The sequence below is a fragment of the Neolamprologus multifasciatus genome, chromosome 16, assembly GCF_963576455.1.
Source record: "Neolamprologus multifasciatus chromosome 16, fNeoMul1.2, whole genome shotgun sequence".
NCBI lineage: Eukaryota > Metazoa > Chordata > Actinopteri > Cichliformes > Cichlidae > Neolamprologus > Neolamprologus multifasciatus.
The window spans coordinates 15,230,226-15,247,138 of NC_140454.1; the positions used below are offsets into that span (position 1 = coordinate 15,230,226).

The window sequence follows — 16,913 nt, forward strand, 5'->3', positions numbered from 1 at the left end:
TCAGGCTTTACCCTTTAAGTGACAGTTTGCAATGATGAAGGAATGTCCTGCTTTCTCTGGTAGTCCTTTGCTGACATTGACAGTGAAACACATCGCCCTGGCTCCCATTGGATGTTAAGGAATTCACGATGCGTGTGTGATCTTAAAACAACCACGTCAGCGTTGTTAATATCAAACGTGTTATTCAGGTTTATCCGAAGCGTCTCTTCCTTTTTTATCTGAGGCACAGGTTGGTTATTTCTTCCTTTCAGGATTGTCCTGATTGTGCCGTTTTTCTTCCAGGCCTCCCAGTAACATTTCTTTCTTTTAGTCTGGACTCTCACCTTCTCCTAGATGTGATTATCGAATTTGATTCAAACATGCAGATGTTTTTAACAAACTCCTCCCAGGTAGACGTCCTGTAGGCCCTACTACATGGTGAGCCATGTTGGTGTTTGTCAAAAAAAACGAGAGTGACAAAGTTGTGAAACTCATAGAGGGGAAGTTGGGAACGGCAGATAAACTGACAGAAATTGGGCTCATAATGAATGAACTGCCACATTATTAGAATTTAAACAATAATCCCGATCAAGTGACTACAGTGTCTGCTTTTTGCCTTGTCAGGGGTATTTTCCCATTTTCACTCAAATCCTTGGATGTATTGTTGTTGATTGTCTTTGAGTGGATCTTACCACCGTTATTGTGGATTTCCTCTGTGATTGTCTTGAAGTTTATTAGTGGTTCCACCATTAGAGGTTGAGCCAATTTTTAAACGTTTCAACGGCACCCTTGAACTTCTTTCCTTCTTCCGTGTGTGTGACTTTTAATAGAAGTAGTTTGACATGTGTGGCTCATTCAGGGTGTGCGCTTATCGGCCTGAACCTGTTGATGGAGATGCTTGTGATGCATACCAGCTTTCTGTGCTCTGTGCACAGTGTGATAAATGTTATTGGATCCAGGAGACTGCCAAATATAACCACCTTATCTGGGTTTCTTATCTTTTTGTTGACGACATGCCTTAGATAGTGAGAAATCCAGCTGTGCTTGCACGCAGATGATCAGAAAACCAGAATTTTTTAACTTATCTGTCAGGACGACCATATTGCTCTTCGTCATGCGGTGATTGTAACTGAATGAAAAAACTGCAAAACTGATGACTTTAGAAAGTGAGACCCTGACCCTGAAGCTGTTTGTTACAATAGCACATGCTTTGAAGAGCATACATCCTGTTGCTACTTATCCAGAGGCCTGAATCTTCCTGTGATTTGCTAATCAGGTAATTACTTCAGTTTCCTTCCCCTTTGTGTGTTTGACTCTTTGATCTCTTTTTGTTTTACTGTGTCCTCTTTACCTCCCCTCCTGTAAAACCTTTCAAATGCCTCCGGGTCACTTACGTCTCTGTTCTTTGTGTCGAACTACCAATAAATATCACGTCAAGCTTTAAAGTCGCTTACTCCAAAACGGTGTTTTAATATCTGCTATTTGAATTGATTTCTCGTCCAGTTAAACGTCATTTTGTTGCTAAATTAATCAAACACCTGGGAAATCTTAGGGTGTGTGTGTGTGTGTGTGTGTGTGTGTGTGTGTGTGTGTGTGTGTGTGTGTGTGTGTGTGTGTGTGTGTGTGTGTGTCCTGCAGTCGCAATAGAAAGATGTTCACAAAAATAAGATAAAATATTAAGGGTTGACATTGTGAACTATCGAACCACTGTTCCTGTATTTTGAGTCTTATTGCAGAGCGGTTTTGTTTCATGCAGTGGAAGCAGAGTGGCTTCCACTGCATGAATAATGGAACACAAGCTACAGAGCCACTGTTTAATGTGACATTTTATTCCTGTTGCACTTAAGTGAAGACTGGTAGATAAATGCGATTCAAATGAAAGTTTAAAGCTTGACAGCCTTCTCAAATCTACATGTTTATATTTTCACAGGTAGAAGAGAGTTTGTCCAGAGGCTTAAACTCGAAGCAACACTGAACGTACACGATGGCTGCGTAAGTGCCCCACATTTTTATCCGTCTCTTCATGTTTATTGGTTGAAGTCCTCTCCCTGCCAAACACGCCACGTCACTTTTTCTCAGCTTGCTGGTGGAGCCTTAAACAGATCAGATCAGGTCAGGTGGTTAATTCCTCTGAGAAACCTGAAGCTGACATAACAGTCACACGTCCTGTCACACTACAGGGCAGGACATCAGCGTGTCCAGGACATCAGCCTGTCCAAGACACCACAACAAGCATTGCATGCATGCAGGTCTCAGGAGAGCTGCATTAAAGTGCAGCTCTTAGCCACAATGATTGAGATATTATTATTGCATTTTCTGAATATGTTAGTTTGCGTTTAGTTAAGTAGCTAAGAGCTTCTGTATTAACACGGTGTATGTTTTGTTTTTGTCTTGGACTCTACAAGACTTGTATGATTCATTTCAAAATAATCTTTATTTAGCTATACTTGGCCTTCAGCCATGTTCTGAAATGAGCCGTTTTAGCTCCTTTACTGATTGACTGCTTCTTATAAACAGATGACTTGAACAAGCAGGGGCTGTTGTGCTCATTGTCAGTCTATGAGGGATATCAGACATCCTGACATTAAAACATCCAAGAGTGGAAAAAACAGTCTGAAACACAGCATTCAGAGCAGCCTGAAACCCCAGCTGTAAGCTTATAGGGATTACTTGTATATACACAGACCTCACTATTTAAGGCTTTGGCCATGGCCAATATGAACATCCACCTTTTTAACAATGTATATGTGACAGAAAACAATAAGTGTAACAAGTCCACTTTAAGTTGTTAATCAGATAAAGACTTTCTATTTGCACCACCTAAAATGTGTCAATTTAGCAGATTTTAGCATCAGAAGAATAATATTAGTGAATATGAATTATTGTGAATACTTTGATTACTTTTATTATAGAAATTTTAAGCTTGGAGTTACAGAAGTTTTTCAGTGGACACCGTGAGATACCTGACCTGTTCTGACTCTGCACTGTACCACATTACACGAGATGCTAACCCTACCCTGTGTTTAAAAATGCCATCATAATAAATAAATAACTCCATTTCCTGCCTCATCTGTCACCATCTGTTAATCTTTCATTGGGTGAGGAGGGGCCTCACCTACACTCCACCACAAATCTAACTATAGATGATTCTATAGTCAAATATGTTAAAAAACTGATTCAGACGTGAGGTCTGCATGTAGGAATACACACAGTGTAATGTCTCAGCAGAGGCAGTCTGACACGATGAGGCGCTGACGGAGGCTGCAGGTGTTAATGAAATATTGATCCACAGAGTGACAGCAAACACTGACCTGATGCACCACTCTTCTTTTGCTGTTCCTTAGATCCACAGCTAACTCATTTTCTAGCCTTATGTTGGTGGTTATTTCAGTTGATCAAACTGTTAATGAACCTAATTTGAATTGGACAATGGCATCCATATTTTCTTACTGATTGAAGCAAAGGCATTCAGGGATTTTCTTTGTTGCTGATGCTTAACAAGCACAGAAAAGACAATAATATAAATGTAATTCTGTGCAGGGACATGCCATTTCTTGTTATTTGCTTCTCTGATAGTAATTCACATTCGTCATGCAGAATCCTCTCTCACGTGTCCACATTTTGGAGCTGGACTGAGTTTCTTCTTATTATTTTTTTTTAACTATTTGCTTTACATCAATCTCGTATTACATAAAATGAAGAAATTCAGCAAGTCGTCACATTTATGAAGCTGGAATGAATGGATGTCGGAATTTAACTTGCGTTTGTCAGTGTAAACACCATGTAAGCGCTCTCTCTGATCTCTCCTCAGGTCAACACTATATCGTGGAACGACACGGGCGAATACATCCTGTCAGGGTCGGACGATACCTTCCTGGTCATCACCAACCCTTACAACAAAAAGGTTGTAATCAAATGTGTCTGACATTGTTTATGGAGGAACACCAAACTGATCATTTTTAACTCTTATTCTTTGCATAAATGGTAAATTAGCCATAAAACAGTACAAAAATAAATAAATGTAACTGTTATCTAATATAGAGGTAGGAGATCTCCTGGTCTGTGTAGTTGTCTAGTTAGGTTCATCTAAATCAGGGGTGGGCAATTCCAGGCCCCGAGGGCCGGTGTCCCTGCAGGTTTTAGATGTGTCCTTGAACCAACACAGCTGATTTAAATGGCTAAATTAGCTCCTCAACATGTCTTGAAGTTCTCCAGAGGCCTGGTAATGAACTAATCATGTGATTCAGGTGTGTTGACCCAAGGTGAGATCTAAAACCTGCAGGACACCGGCCCTCGGGGCCTGGAATTGCCCACCCCTGATCTAAATTAAGCCGAGTCTCCAGTTTGAGTCTGTATTCATCATAAAACACTAACTCTTAAACATTAAAATTACATAAGTGTCTAACAATCTATGAGAGTCTTGAGATTGTTTTCATCTTTGTTATTACAACAGTGGTAAGAGAAGTTTCTGTGGTTCCCTTGGTTTCTCTTTCTTTGACATATTTTGACTTTCAAATGATGTCATATGAGGAGAAAAGGGAAAAAAACAAAACAAAACGCCAAACCTAGCAGCAGAGTCACATTTTGTGGCTAACCGCTAAATAATCCCAGTATGCCTTCCTGTCTTTGTGTAGTTCATGCTGGGCCTCTTTGTCTTTCTTTTAATTTCTTTATGGAAACAACTTGGATTTTTTTTAGGCAGCATGCCAAACTGAAGTAACTGCAGGATGGAAATGTATGTCTGGTCTATTGCTAGTGCAATAAAATAAAAAGCTACAAACAGCTGCCAATTGCATATTAAAAAATGGCTGTAATTGCTAAATGCAATAATTTTGTTAAACACCTTGAATTCAGTCACATCTTTATTTATTTGAACTTCCACTGTGGCAGTGTGCAGAAACAAAACAGCAAAAATGGTATCTGTCCAAATACTTAGGGACCTGACTTCAGCTTGGGTTTAGACAAAGATTGGAAACAGTCAGAAAAAGCATGGCATTGCTCCCAGAGACCACTTACCAGCAACTCTAAATACTACAAATGAACACATTAGTGTCTAAAATTATGTAAATGTGTGCAAAAACCCCCAAGATGTCAACATTTTATACTCTTTCATCAGCTGATTTGCTGCCTCTGGTCGAGCATCCCCTCTGATGCAGCTGTCATCATGCATTTCTTCTTCTCTGCTTCAGGTCAAGAAGTCTATACGTTCAGGTCATCGGGCAAACATCTTCAGTGCGAAGTTCATGCCCCACACCAACGATCAGGAAATTGTCTCCTGCTCTGGAGACGGCATCATCTACTACACCCACACTGAGAAGAGTCCCGAGTACAACAGACAGTGTCAGTTCACCTGCCATTATGGAACCGCTTATGAGGTGCTGATTCACAGAAGCTGATGAAAAGGGTTTCTCTCTTACTCGTTACCCTCCTGTCTTCTAAGCTTCACTTTGTTTCTTCAGATTATGACGGTACCGAACGACCCCTACACGTTCCTGTCCTGCGGGGAGGACGGCACGGTGCGATGGTTTGACCTTCGCATGAAAACTAGCTGCACTAAAGAAGACTGCAAAGATGTACGGGTGACATCTGTGATGTTTGTCTTTTTTCTGTCTGTGATTCATCATCAGTCAGGGTCAGGATCAATGTGTTTGTAGCTTTGGGGAGGGATCGATTGAAGAACCATCATTTTGTTGTGGAAACCCTGGCAGGTGCCCTTAAAACCAGATTAAAACAGAGAGGTGATCGAGCTTTTGCAGCAACACTATCAGATCTATGGATTAATCTCCCTCTCTGTGTCTGCACAGCTTAGTCGATGCAGTCTTTATTAAAAATGCATTTATTCTCTTTGGGTTTTGGCTCCAGTGTGACATTTTTTAAAATGTTTTTATTATATTTTAATATCATTTATTGAGCTTATTTTTTCTGGATTTTAGTGTAGCTTTTCCTGGGGGTATATAAGTTTATATTGTACTGTTGTTTTCATTGAGCTATATAAATAATCTTTATATAGCCCATTTGAGGAACTTGACCTTGAGTTTTTCACAGTGTTTAGTGTATAAGAGTTTGTGGATATATCTTCTTTTTTTTTTCTCTCTCTTCGAAAATGGCTCACTGGACTTTGTATTCATACAGGACTGATAATGGACCCCCCTCCCTTTCTTACTTCACTGCTTTCTTCACAAACAGCTTTTGGTCTCTCCTCTAGGAAGCGGTTTCTTTGGCTTTAAACCAGCCTGCTTCAGTTGATAAATGAGTGTGTGTGTGAGAGAGAAACCGTGTCCTCCTAGATTATGTTGCATCTTGTATTTCGTGCTCCAGATGAGAACCTGTTACCCTAAAACTGTCAGAAGAGTTTTACCAGCTGGTGTCACCGGCCCCTCTGCCTCCCCATCATCAGCCTGCAGTAGTCAGACCTGGTAGTGCAGTTGCTCCACTCAGTTGGTACTTTATTAGGTGCAACTACTTCAGAGTGATACAGCAGTTTGGGATTTGACATCAAATATCTTTAGCCTGACCAGTGATGTTAATGTGGTCTCATAAAGTTTCATAAAGCAACAGAAACACCCCTTGAGCTTCTAAAACTGTACCACTCAAAATGATTACAGTTGAATCAACACAGGATTTATTGCAGGCATCAGTTTTACATTAGTTTACATAATTAAAAAAAAAAAAAAAATTCTCAATCAGTGATATCTGCCATTACTGAGCAGAAGTGACTTCCAGACCTCATTGCGCTCTTTCATTTCAGGACATCCTGATAAACTGCAGAAGAGCAGCAACCTCCATATCAATTTCTCCGCTGGTGCCGTACTACCTGGCCGTGGGCTGCTCCGACAGCTCGGTGCGAATCTATGACAGACGCATGCTGGGCACAAGAGCGACGGGTAAGCAGCCCTGCACGGTGGACTTAGCCACTCTACACGTCACAAATTCGTTATCCTTGTGTTAATGTGTAGGTAAACGCAGCCTGTTGCGGTGGAGAAACTAAACTTACAATGTCCGCTTTTGCTTTGAGTGTTCAACCAGTTTCTCATTTACATAAAGGTAGCGGGGGGAGTATCTCCCTTTGAGTTGTTGGTCCCAGCCTGCTGTGCTGTGCCTCGTCTCTTGTTGGACATTTCTATTTTTAGATACTTTCATGAGTATTTTTACTTCTTCCTGTGTGTTTTAAATCCTTCTGACAACTGCTTATAAAAGGTATTTATGGAGCTTTGTTCCTACACAGAATGCAAGTCAGTGTTTTTATTCAGAGACTTTTAAACAGGCTGTTTAAACAGTAGGGTAAGGTGAGGCATGCCAACAAGTGTTTTGTTTTTTTTTTATGAAACTTTATTCATAGTTTTTCTAAACAAAGCTAAACAAAACACTTAAATACTCCCTATCGCTTAACCCACTGAGATTACAAATGTAATGGAGAAAGAAAAAGAATAACACTGATTTAATAAATTGATGTGGATATTAATGGGATGAAGTATGGACCTTTCTCCTTAACTCAACAATAAGTTTGAGTATACCACAATTACATACACTAACAAGACCAGCAGTAGCTTCGTTATCATAGTGACCAGGTCGATAGATCCAGTTATTAAAAGATGGAGATTTGTCTGATTAATTATTGAATAAGTCTTCGGGCCATTTCTCGGCAGTGTTGCTACACTTCCACCAGGAGTTCAGTGTTTAGATAATGAGGGTGGATTATTACGCTGGATCCTACTGTACATTTTAGATGCGTTGCTCTTTGTGCTGGGGTCTATATCTAGTATATCACTAATAATATTATTGGCCAGCAAATATGGAAGAGTAAAATTCATATTTATGAGCATCTGAAAAACTGTCATTTGGACTGTTATAACTTTTGTGTAATGCCTGAAATAACGAGTGTTCCTTATAACACAAATACATCCTTAAGAAAGTGAATAAATAAATACAGACCATTTTTGTGGCAAATTTGAAAACTACGTCAGTTTGAGACAACGAGAAAAGACAACTGTCCACAGGAGAAACGAAGCATAGCTGTTTGATGCAAACAGGTTTTCTAAACTGGAATCAGGTTTTTAAGGTGCGTTCCACAACAAGGTTAAGGATATGAAGTTGTTTTCCTTTGGCCTTTGTTGATCTCATTTAAAAAACAGTTACTGGATTGATATCCAATCCCCTGCTAACTCAGATAGTCTATTAATTTGGCCATTCGTGCTGCCCAATAGACTTGGGTACCTCTAGACACGGGGATGGCACAGTTAGACTTGTAGTCAAGACCGCCTAATCCGAGACCAAGACCAGAGGGTATCAAGACCGAGACCAAATCGACACGAGACCAAGACCAAGACCGAGGCAAAAAAAGTTTTTAAACTGCAGCCAGATACTGCTACGTTTACAGGTGTCAGGCATATTTAAGCGTTTTTGCTTTCGCACAGCCCTCCTCACCGCTGTCTACTATCTCACTCACTTACTGAGAGGACAGACGCATGCTCCACTTGACTGTCGCATCTCTCAACCCCTCTCTATTTTTCACATAATGATATTATCCTATATCCTCGCATGTGATTGGCCACAATATGGATGGATTAGGGCATAGCTGAGCCACTGTGTGAGAGCTGAGCAGCGAAAGGAAATTAAGTGAGGCTAGAAATGACTGAAAGATTATTAGGCTCTGTTTTGAGTTTTGTTCATAAAAGAATGACTTCATATAGGAAAAAAAAATCACATATGCAGGACACCTTGAACTACTTTTAATTCTACCAAAGTACACTATTTAGATTCAGAAAAGTTTATATAATTATTTAGCCTTGTTGTGCAAACAAGCCTGCATAATTTAATAAATATAGAATTTGAAAAGTAACAAATGGTATCTAAAAAGTTACACTAGGTACTAGATACATGTTCTGATGAGTTTTGGCAAACAACCATTTGTGTCTCACCTGATCTTGTTCCATCTCTGTTCTGTCCTCATTCTCCATCTCCCTCTTTGTGCTGATAATCAAGCCAAACACCAACACCATCAAATATACAGTGGAAACCAGATATTTACAAACTCTTCAGATAAAAACACAAACACTTTTTTAATTGTAACATCAAATCAGACTAAATGTTTATTTTTTTAGATTGATAAATATAAAAAAACACATTTGTTAACTTTAAGAGTAAAGAGAGGAACTATCTGTATTTCTTAATTGCAAATGGCACCAAATTGTATTCAAAATTGAGCCACACTTATGGAGCTCCACAATTCTTTTCCTGGTGTTTTGGTTGACATCTCTTGATTTTTCCCATTTCAAAGAAACAGGCTCTGTGTTTTGCCTTATATGCATCCACAGCTGTGCCACCAATTTACTCACATGGACTCTACTAACCTATCAGAAGCTTCTTAAGCTCAGAATGGAATCGTCTGGAGTTTTCTTATTAATTAAAGACGCAATAAACGTAATGTATATGTGCTCCTAAATTTGATGAAAGTGATTAAAATAGACAGCTCCCTCTTTTTATTCTGACATTTAACTAATTCAAAAGATATTTCAGCATTTATTTATCTAAAACAAAACAAGTTTACTCTAAATTGATGTTTAACAGTAAAAAAAAAGTTTTTATGTTTTCTCCCTAAAGTGTATGTAAACATCTGGTTTCAACTGTGAATATACTGCTGTGTATTGAAATTCCTCTAGTTTTTGCATAGAAATATACTGAATAATATACAAAGCATAATATATAAAATAACATCTACCTGAGTTTTTTCTTTGAAAGAAGCTCCTTATGTCCATTGTTGTGCTCATCAGTACACAACTGAAACCGATTTAGAGAGTTTGTTTAGCCGTGGAGGGTAACAACTGAAAATATGAAATGTAAGCTAAGACTCTCTAAAAATATCAGCATTGTTGTTCGGACAAGACCAAGACAAAAGTCCGTCGAGACCAAGACAAGACCAAGACCACGTAAAAGTGGTCTTGAGACATCCAATTCTAGGCACGGTAAACCTTTCATCTTGATTATATTGACTCCTCCAGTGACTAATGGGCAGTAAAGCTCAGCTCGCCAGCTCTTGTTTTGTAACTGAGTTTTAAAATGATGTTTTTAGGATTCCTTTTAAAACACATGAGTTTGAGTCTCAAGTAGGTGAGTTGTGTGGCTTGAACGAAAGGGAAAGGGTTAAAATCTGACCCAAATTCCAACTGACTGACAGGATGTGTATCTAATCACATCAGTAACCCTTTCCTCAGCTCTAAAGGCAGTGGCTATGGATTCTATAGAGGAATAGTGAAAGACGGCAACGTTGCCAAGTATCGCAATATAGTGGGAAACAACCTGAAACCTCAGAGTTGGTGTGCAGTGAAGCCAGTGGTGAAGACTAGATTGTTCTGACCCAGGTCAAAAATGTAGAACTAAACCAAACTGTTTTTCAGCACAGTAAACAGACAAATCCACGACTCGTCTGGACCAAATCCACAAATATAATTAAGAATCCTGTTCACCGACTCATTGGCTAAGTTGCACACTCTCTCTCATTTTTTTTTAGGTAATTACATGGGCCGGGGAACCACGGGCATGTGTGTTCGGTTTGTTCCCGCTCACCTGTCCAACAAGTCGTGCAGAGTGACCTCTCTCTGCTACAGCGAGGACGGTCAGGAGGTGCTGGTCAGCTACTCCTCCGATTACATTTACCTGTTCGATCCCAAAGATGACCAGGCTCGAGAGCTCAAGGGCCCGTCGGAGGAGAGGAGAGAGGAGGTGAGATCCCAATGGGAACTTTTCTTCTGTCATTCTTTTCTCCCAAACGGTGTCTTTTAAAGGTTTATATCGGTTCAGACACTATGCTGTCATTTAGACAGTTTTCCATTATTCCAAGTGTGCAATAATTGATCTACAAAATAAAAATCTGCCTTATCTGTCAGTCTAAGGCAAAATCCAAAAATATTTACCACTTTTTAAAAAATGGGTAAAATACCCAAAACAATCAAGAGTCTGTCTTTTCTTGTTGATCAGCTGACTGACTACTGGAGTGTAGATCTCAAGTTAACATGTACAGAGAAGGTTAATGGAGGCCTCACATGTTATGTCTCCTGTTAAGAGTGCTAACGGCCTTTTGACTCTATAGAAAATAAACATAATCACGTCTGGCTGAGCGGAGGTGTCCATGCGGCTGATTTTTGGGGGCGAATAGGACCGATTGTTGTAAACAGAACTGACCTTGTTGTTGCTCCTCTGGGCCCTGCAGACATCAGTGCTAAATCTCTGGTAGCTGATGCAGTGCAGGGAGGTGAGAAAATGACCCTGAGGAAAAACAAACCCAATACAAAGAAGGAAGAAACGCACTGAGGATGGAAACAGCGTCATGAATTACTGCCTGATCTGTTTGGGTCTTAGTTAGATTTCCTTTGTTAGTTTTGAGATTCAAACAACTGAACAATCAAGGAAACTGCGTGTTTACGCTCGGTGGTGGTCTTCACGTGTGTCCGAATGTGCTGGATCACGGTGCCATGGCAAGTTCAGCTGTGTCTAGATGCAACCACCACACGCATTCCTTTCCAAATACAGCGAGCGACGCAGGCAGCGTTCCTCAAACCACCAAAATAGTTCAGGCTGATTTTGGGGCAGGCGAGGAGCAGTGTTCCTTACCCCCTCTGTTTTCCTCTACCTGCGACCTTGTTTGTTTAATCCTTTTATCTGATTTATTCAACTGTCTTTCAGCTTCTGCTCCTTTTCACCACCTGTCCACACATTTCCTGACTGAAGCGGTGGATAGTCCCTGCTCTAAGAACCTCTTTTTCCTATTTCTGGCTCTCAGCCTGTTGCAGCCAGGGGGACTGGAAAGTGGCAGGCAACCTCAGTCATGCTGCCAGGAGGAGGGGGTGGGGTGGGGGGAACACTTTAAAGAGGACACTGATAGAGACGAGTAGTGTTTTGCTTTGGCAGCGCAGCTATTTTTGACCATGCCTTGACTGACAAACTGCTAATCTCTGTGGATGTGTGTGTGTTTCCACAGCTGAGGCAGCCTCCAGTGAAGCGCCTCCGTCTACGAGGTGACTGGTCTGACACTGGACCCCGAGCTCGCCCTGAGAGCGAGAGGGAGAGAGATGGTAAGATCACAGTATGTGCTCCTGCTCGTCTACAGCGACGGTCTCGTATGACAGGTCCGACCTCTGACAAACTCTGAGAAGACTCCAACCTGCAAAATATATTTTTATATACTGCTCAAAACATTAAGGGAACACTTGCATCACACATTGGATCTCTTAGGAACAAAATCCTCAAGTTGGAAATCTTGACTGGCATTCAGTCCTCTTTGAGGACTGGGTTCAAAATCACACCAAAAAGTTAAAGTTGTTCAAGCGTTTCCTTCATTTTTAGCAATATATTTTCCCCATATTGATTTTGTAATCTTAGACGAAGAAGAAATCAGGCCATAAAACTGTCTCACCACCAACTCTGCAACTTATGAACCAACAGTGCAGTGATCTGTGGTAAATGCATTTAAATCCCAGCTCCCATCTTATTGAACACTCAGAGCACTTTCAGCACAAGCTACATTCACCTGGTAACGGGCACTTTCATACAGCACTTTTTCTCTTTGATGCTTTCTCTCTGGCACAGACACTCACACTGATAATACATCTGAGCTTTTAGGGTTCACTGTCTCGTAGATCCAACCTGACCTCTGGACGTCCTGCTGTTCTTCCTGAGCTTCAGTTCTCTTGATGCATCCATCAAGTTTACCTTTTAAACTTAACTGGAGCTCAGAGTATGTAAACCCGATTTAAAGTGTTTCCTTTAAAGTTGATCTAGTTGATAAAGTTGATGCAGAGTGGGGGTTCGTGTCTGAAAACAAACTAGACACAATAGCAATAAGTGTAACAAACATCCAACTAAAATAATGGTTGGGTTGAAAAATGGTAAAAAAGCTCTGGGGCAATAGTAACAGCTTATATTTCACATAGTCAGGTGAAAATGTGTGTAAAAAGCTGAACTTCTTTATTATAGTGTATCAAAGTTTGCTTGGGTCAGAGGGAGTAGAAACCTCACTTTGAGGCAAATGACTTGGAGCGGTCTCCTGCCGCAAGGTTTTTTCACCATAGATTAACGTAGTTGCTTAATCTTTTTTGTTACTGTGGTTTATTTTGTTCAGAAATAAGAAAAAGATCAGTCAAATGGAAAAGCTTGACAGGATCTAAACGTTTTCCTTTTTTTGTTCCAGGGGAGCAGAGTCCGAACGTGTCTCTGATGCAGAGGATGTCGGACATGCTGTCCCGGTGGTTTGAGGAGGCCAGTGAAGCCCAGAGTAGCAGAGGAACCCGACCTCAAACGCGGCCCCGAGGTGAGGCTTCAATACTCCGGTCTTCAAACGGGCCAAAAAGTGTCTTTAAATTATTTATTTGTGTCTTGAACTTGATCTGTGTGTCAGGTTGATCTGATGTTTGGCTTTTCTAAATGAAGTAGTGCAGAGTAATGAGAATGCCACTTGTTTATTCACCCCTTTTTCTTTTTCTTTTTTAAACGTGCAAATGAACAGATGTGACCAATCAGACCACTGCATTTGGCAGCAAATGCACACGTAGCTTAAAATGCACATCACTACTGAATATATATGAAAATAGTAAAATAATACTATTTTTACCTCAGACACTACACTCTGCTCCGGGTTCTCTTCAAATACAGTCTCATCTCTGCTCCACTCACATCCTAAAATATGTACGAAGTGGTTGTGATACAGCTTCATCTCCTGGATAAAACCATGAAGTTCAGACCGAGCAGATTCACATGTTTAATGCTTTATTTGTAGTCTCAGGGTGTCGTCCATCACTTGTTCTTTTACATCCGTTTCAGGAAGAATTACCTAATTTATTAATCACTCAGTCTTTCATGTTGCGTTAACAAGACCTAACATCCTCACTCTGGCTTACACTTAAAACTGTCACTATGGAGGAATTTGTTGACGATTGACTCATTAATGTGCTTAAACTTCAGTAAGACTGACTGTTAAGAATCTTTCTGTGATAATAAACCGTAAACTAGCCAAAATCTAAAATCATTGCTTGATTTTTTTATTTATTTTTTGTCTTCAGGTACAGCTCTTCGTCCCGAGGGGACGTTGAATGCTCCAGCTGCCGCAACAGGCGACTCTAGTCAGGAGTCCAGCGCCCCCGAGAGGCCTGTGGGGACGGACTCCCCAGAGGTACCTGCCAGTCCCGCAGCGGCCACCACTGCGCCCATGCCTAAATCCACCTCCTCTTCCTCCTCAGGGTCATCATCAACAGTCACAGCACCTCCTCCTTCCAGCTCATCATCAGTGGAGACCTCGGCCACTTCTTCCTCCCCTCTCACGTCGTCCCCCGACTCAGAGCAGCGGAGTCAGGGTGACACAACCGGGACCCCGACGCCGACGGCCACGCCCACCTCTGAGCCCGCACTCTCAGGTAAGAAACCAGGACCGCACTCACACTCACTGTTCACATGTAAGCCTTCAGTCCAATGAGGAGGGTTAACTGCTCAGTGTGTGTGTGTGTGTGTGTGTGTGTGTGTGTGTGTGTGTGTGTCCGCGTGTGTGTATGTGTGTGTTCATTGGAGCCACTCCACTCAAGTAGCAGCCTCACTTCACTTTATTTTCCTTCAGCATCCTGTTGTCCTCCTCCTCCTGCTTGTTTATTTCATTTTTGCCCGATTCTCTGTGCTGAATCTTCTCCTCACATCCTCCGTCAGTCTTCTAATCGTGCATCCACTCTTCCTCTCTTCCTCTGCCCCTTTGTCAGAGTATGGTCCTCATCGGCTGCCCATAAGTTTAGTGTGTAGGCGTTTGCAGAGGTTGCTCCGGCTGGCCGACCCACCTGGACGGGGTCGGCGAGCGGCCCCTTCTCCTTCTTCTTCTTCACCTTCTTCTTCCTCTGCAGCCCCCGAGAGACAGTTGCAAAGAGCTGCTACCTCTGCCGCTGCTGCTCCTGAGAACCAACCTCGTACAGGTTACCCACCCCTCCGAGCTCGTCAACCCTGCAGCAATCCCTCCATAAGGGCTGCTCCCCTGCCATTAACCCGTCCCCGCCTTTTAAGCAAAGACGGCCATGTCTGTTGTAGAGAGGCTCCAGAAAGACCCAGTCTTGCTGTTACTGACCACTGACCACTAACCACACACTGATCTTCCCCGCTCTCTTATTATTCACTCCTTACTTCCTCTAAACTCCAGAGTCCAGTGTGTCGCCTCTCCACTGTTTGCTCTTAACTCACTAATGCTCTCACTCCATCTTTCCACTTGTTGCTTGAGTTTTCACCTGCAAACTCTCCTGCTGGAGTGGCACCAGACGGTACGAAGCTTTGCTTTGGCCTCATGGCTCATATGGTTGTTCAACCATGTTTGATGATATAACTTGCCTTTTTTTTCCTTCAATGTCATTGGATAGGTCACATTACTGGCTTCACCTGCTGCTGATGTTAAAATTAAGGTTATTTTCATCAGTTAGTGTTGCCTGTTTTGTAAATGTGTCTCGATACTCAAAAGCCGGTGGACAATCAGAAAAAATAAACAGACATAAGTGATGTTACTTACTTGAGTTGAACTAAAATGCTTGAAACAAAAAAAAAAAACAACCAAATTTTCTGAAATGCTGGATTGAAAATAAGCAAAAGAGCATCCACTTTGGAGTCCCCAGACTGACTCTGAAGGAGCTTCGGAAAGACCGCAGAACTATTGCTCGGTTTTCCTATTTGCAACAATTTGTGGCTTATTTAACAGGTTTTTTTTGTCTGTGCACGAGTGCAAAGCAATAAAGTAAAACCCTCGAATCAAATAATGATTATGTAATATATGTTTATTAATAAGTTATTTTTTTAAGTTTGTTCTGCTTCAGTTTTAATGTGACAGCATTTAGTTAACCCGAAGAGCTTCTTTCACTTTCAGCTCTTTTCTCTAAAAATGTAGGTACAACCTTAATATTAAAGATATAAACCGATTTTTAAAAAAACACAACAAAACTGGCTTTACATAATGAGGCATCTTTTATAAAAGCTTTTATTGAACATGTTATTGTGCAGTTCAGTAGACACAATATTAAAATTGCTTCTTCTCACTTAATTGGCTTTAGTTGGTCACAGATATCTTGGAGAAGTGTGTTGTGTAGCCATCAGCCAAACAGATGTTGTTGGGTTTTTTTCTTTTGTTGTTGTTGTTGTTGTTGTGGCAAGCCCAAGTAAGCACTTCTTGATGGTTGGGATTTCCAGGTTTTACATAACACGGCAGATATAAAACATTTCTTTGCACATCTGTAAAAAGCATGCATGAAAATCATGTTTATGTTTCCGTTCAGACTTGCTAATCGCTGATTCTCACTGAGCTTCCCCAACACTCTGTAAACCGATCACAGCTGTTATCAGATGAAGGAGCTTTTTTATTTTTGGCTGATGTGAATCTCTTTCTGCTTGGCCTTGGATTTTTTTTATTTATTCATTGATTTTAAACGTGATTTAGAAGTTTTTAACCCGTGTGCACCTTGACTGTGTGAGCCCTCACATTTGACCTCTTTGTTCAATGTTTAGTTGGTCTCATTTGTGTTCCAGATTCCCCCTCGTCTGTGGTAAACAAACAGCTGGGATCCATGACTCTTGATGAACAGCAGGGTGCGTCTTTCCCTTCCCCAACCCCTTTCCCTGACCCTCACCCTGCCACTCGCTTTGTCTTCTCCACCTTCTGTCTTAACCACTTTCCCTCATACTGTCTCACTCCACTGTTTGTCCTCCATCGATTTCATGTTTTTGTTTTCTCTGTATCCACTGCTTTACTGTTCAATATTCTACTGTCCAGATGTGGATGTGTCTGACTGTTACTGTTGCTCTGGCCAAAGGATTTAATACAATTGTTTAAGAAGTTAGAGCTTTGAGTAATGTAATAAACAATATCTCCAAAATTACTTCAACTGGATGACAAAGAAAAGCATTACTCAGACATATACATTTCAGTGCTC

General features: G+C 41.1%; 1 protein-coding gene across 6 annotated transcripts in view; it reads left to right on the plus strand.

Annotated features, from left to right (window-relative positions):
- dcaf6 (ddb1 and cul4 associated factor 6) overlaps positions 1–16,913 on the plus strand; it is a 60,625-nt gene that overhangs the window by 36,983 nt on the left and 6,729 nt on the right. For 2 of the 6 annotated variants that reach the window (XM_085136403.1, XM_085136404.1), the window contains exons 2-12: positions 1,910–1,971; positions 3,791–3,883; positions 5,169–5,354; positions 5,439–5,552; positions 6,728–6,863; positions 10,487–10,698; positions 11,954–12,047; positions 13,163–13,282; positions 14,031–14,381; positions 14,715–14,921; positions 16,510–16,569. In XM_085136403.1, the coding sequence (XP_084992529.1) occupies positions 1,910–1,971; positions 3,791–3,883; positions 5,169–5,354; positions 5,439–5,552; positions 6,728–6,863; positions 10,487–10,698; positions 11,954–12,047; positions 13,163–13,282; positions 14,031–14,381; positions 14,715–14,921; positions 16,510–16,569 (1,635 nt within the window). The remainder of the gene's footprint in view (positions 1–1,909; positions 1,972–3,790; positions 3,884–5,168; positions 5,355–5,438; positions 5,553–6,727; positions 6,864–10,486; positions 10,699–11,953; positions 12,048–13,162; positions 13,283–14,030; positions 14,382–14,714; positions 14,922–16,509; positions 16,570–16,913) is intronic. The other 4 variants (XM_085136405.1, XM_085136406.1, XM_085136407.1 and 1 more) reach the window with 2 other exon arrangements.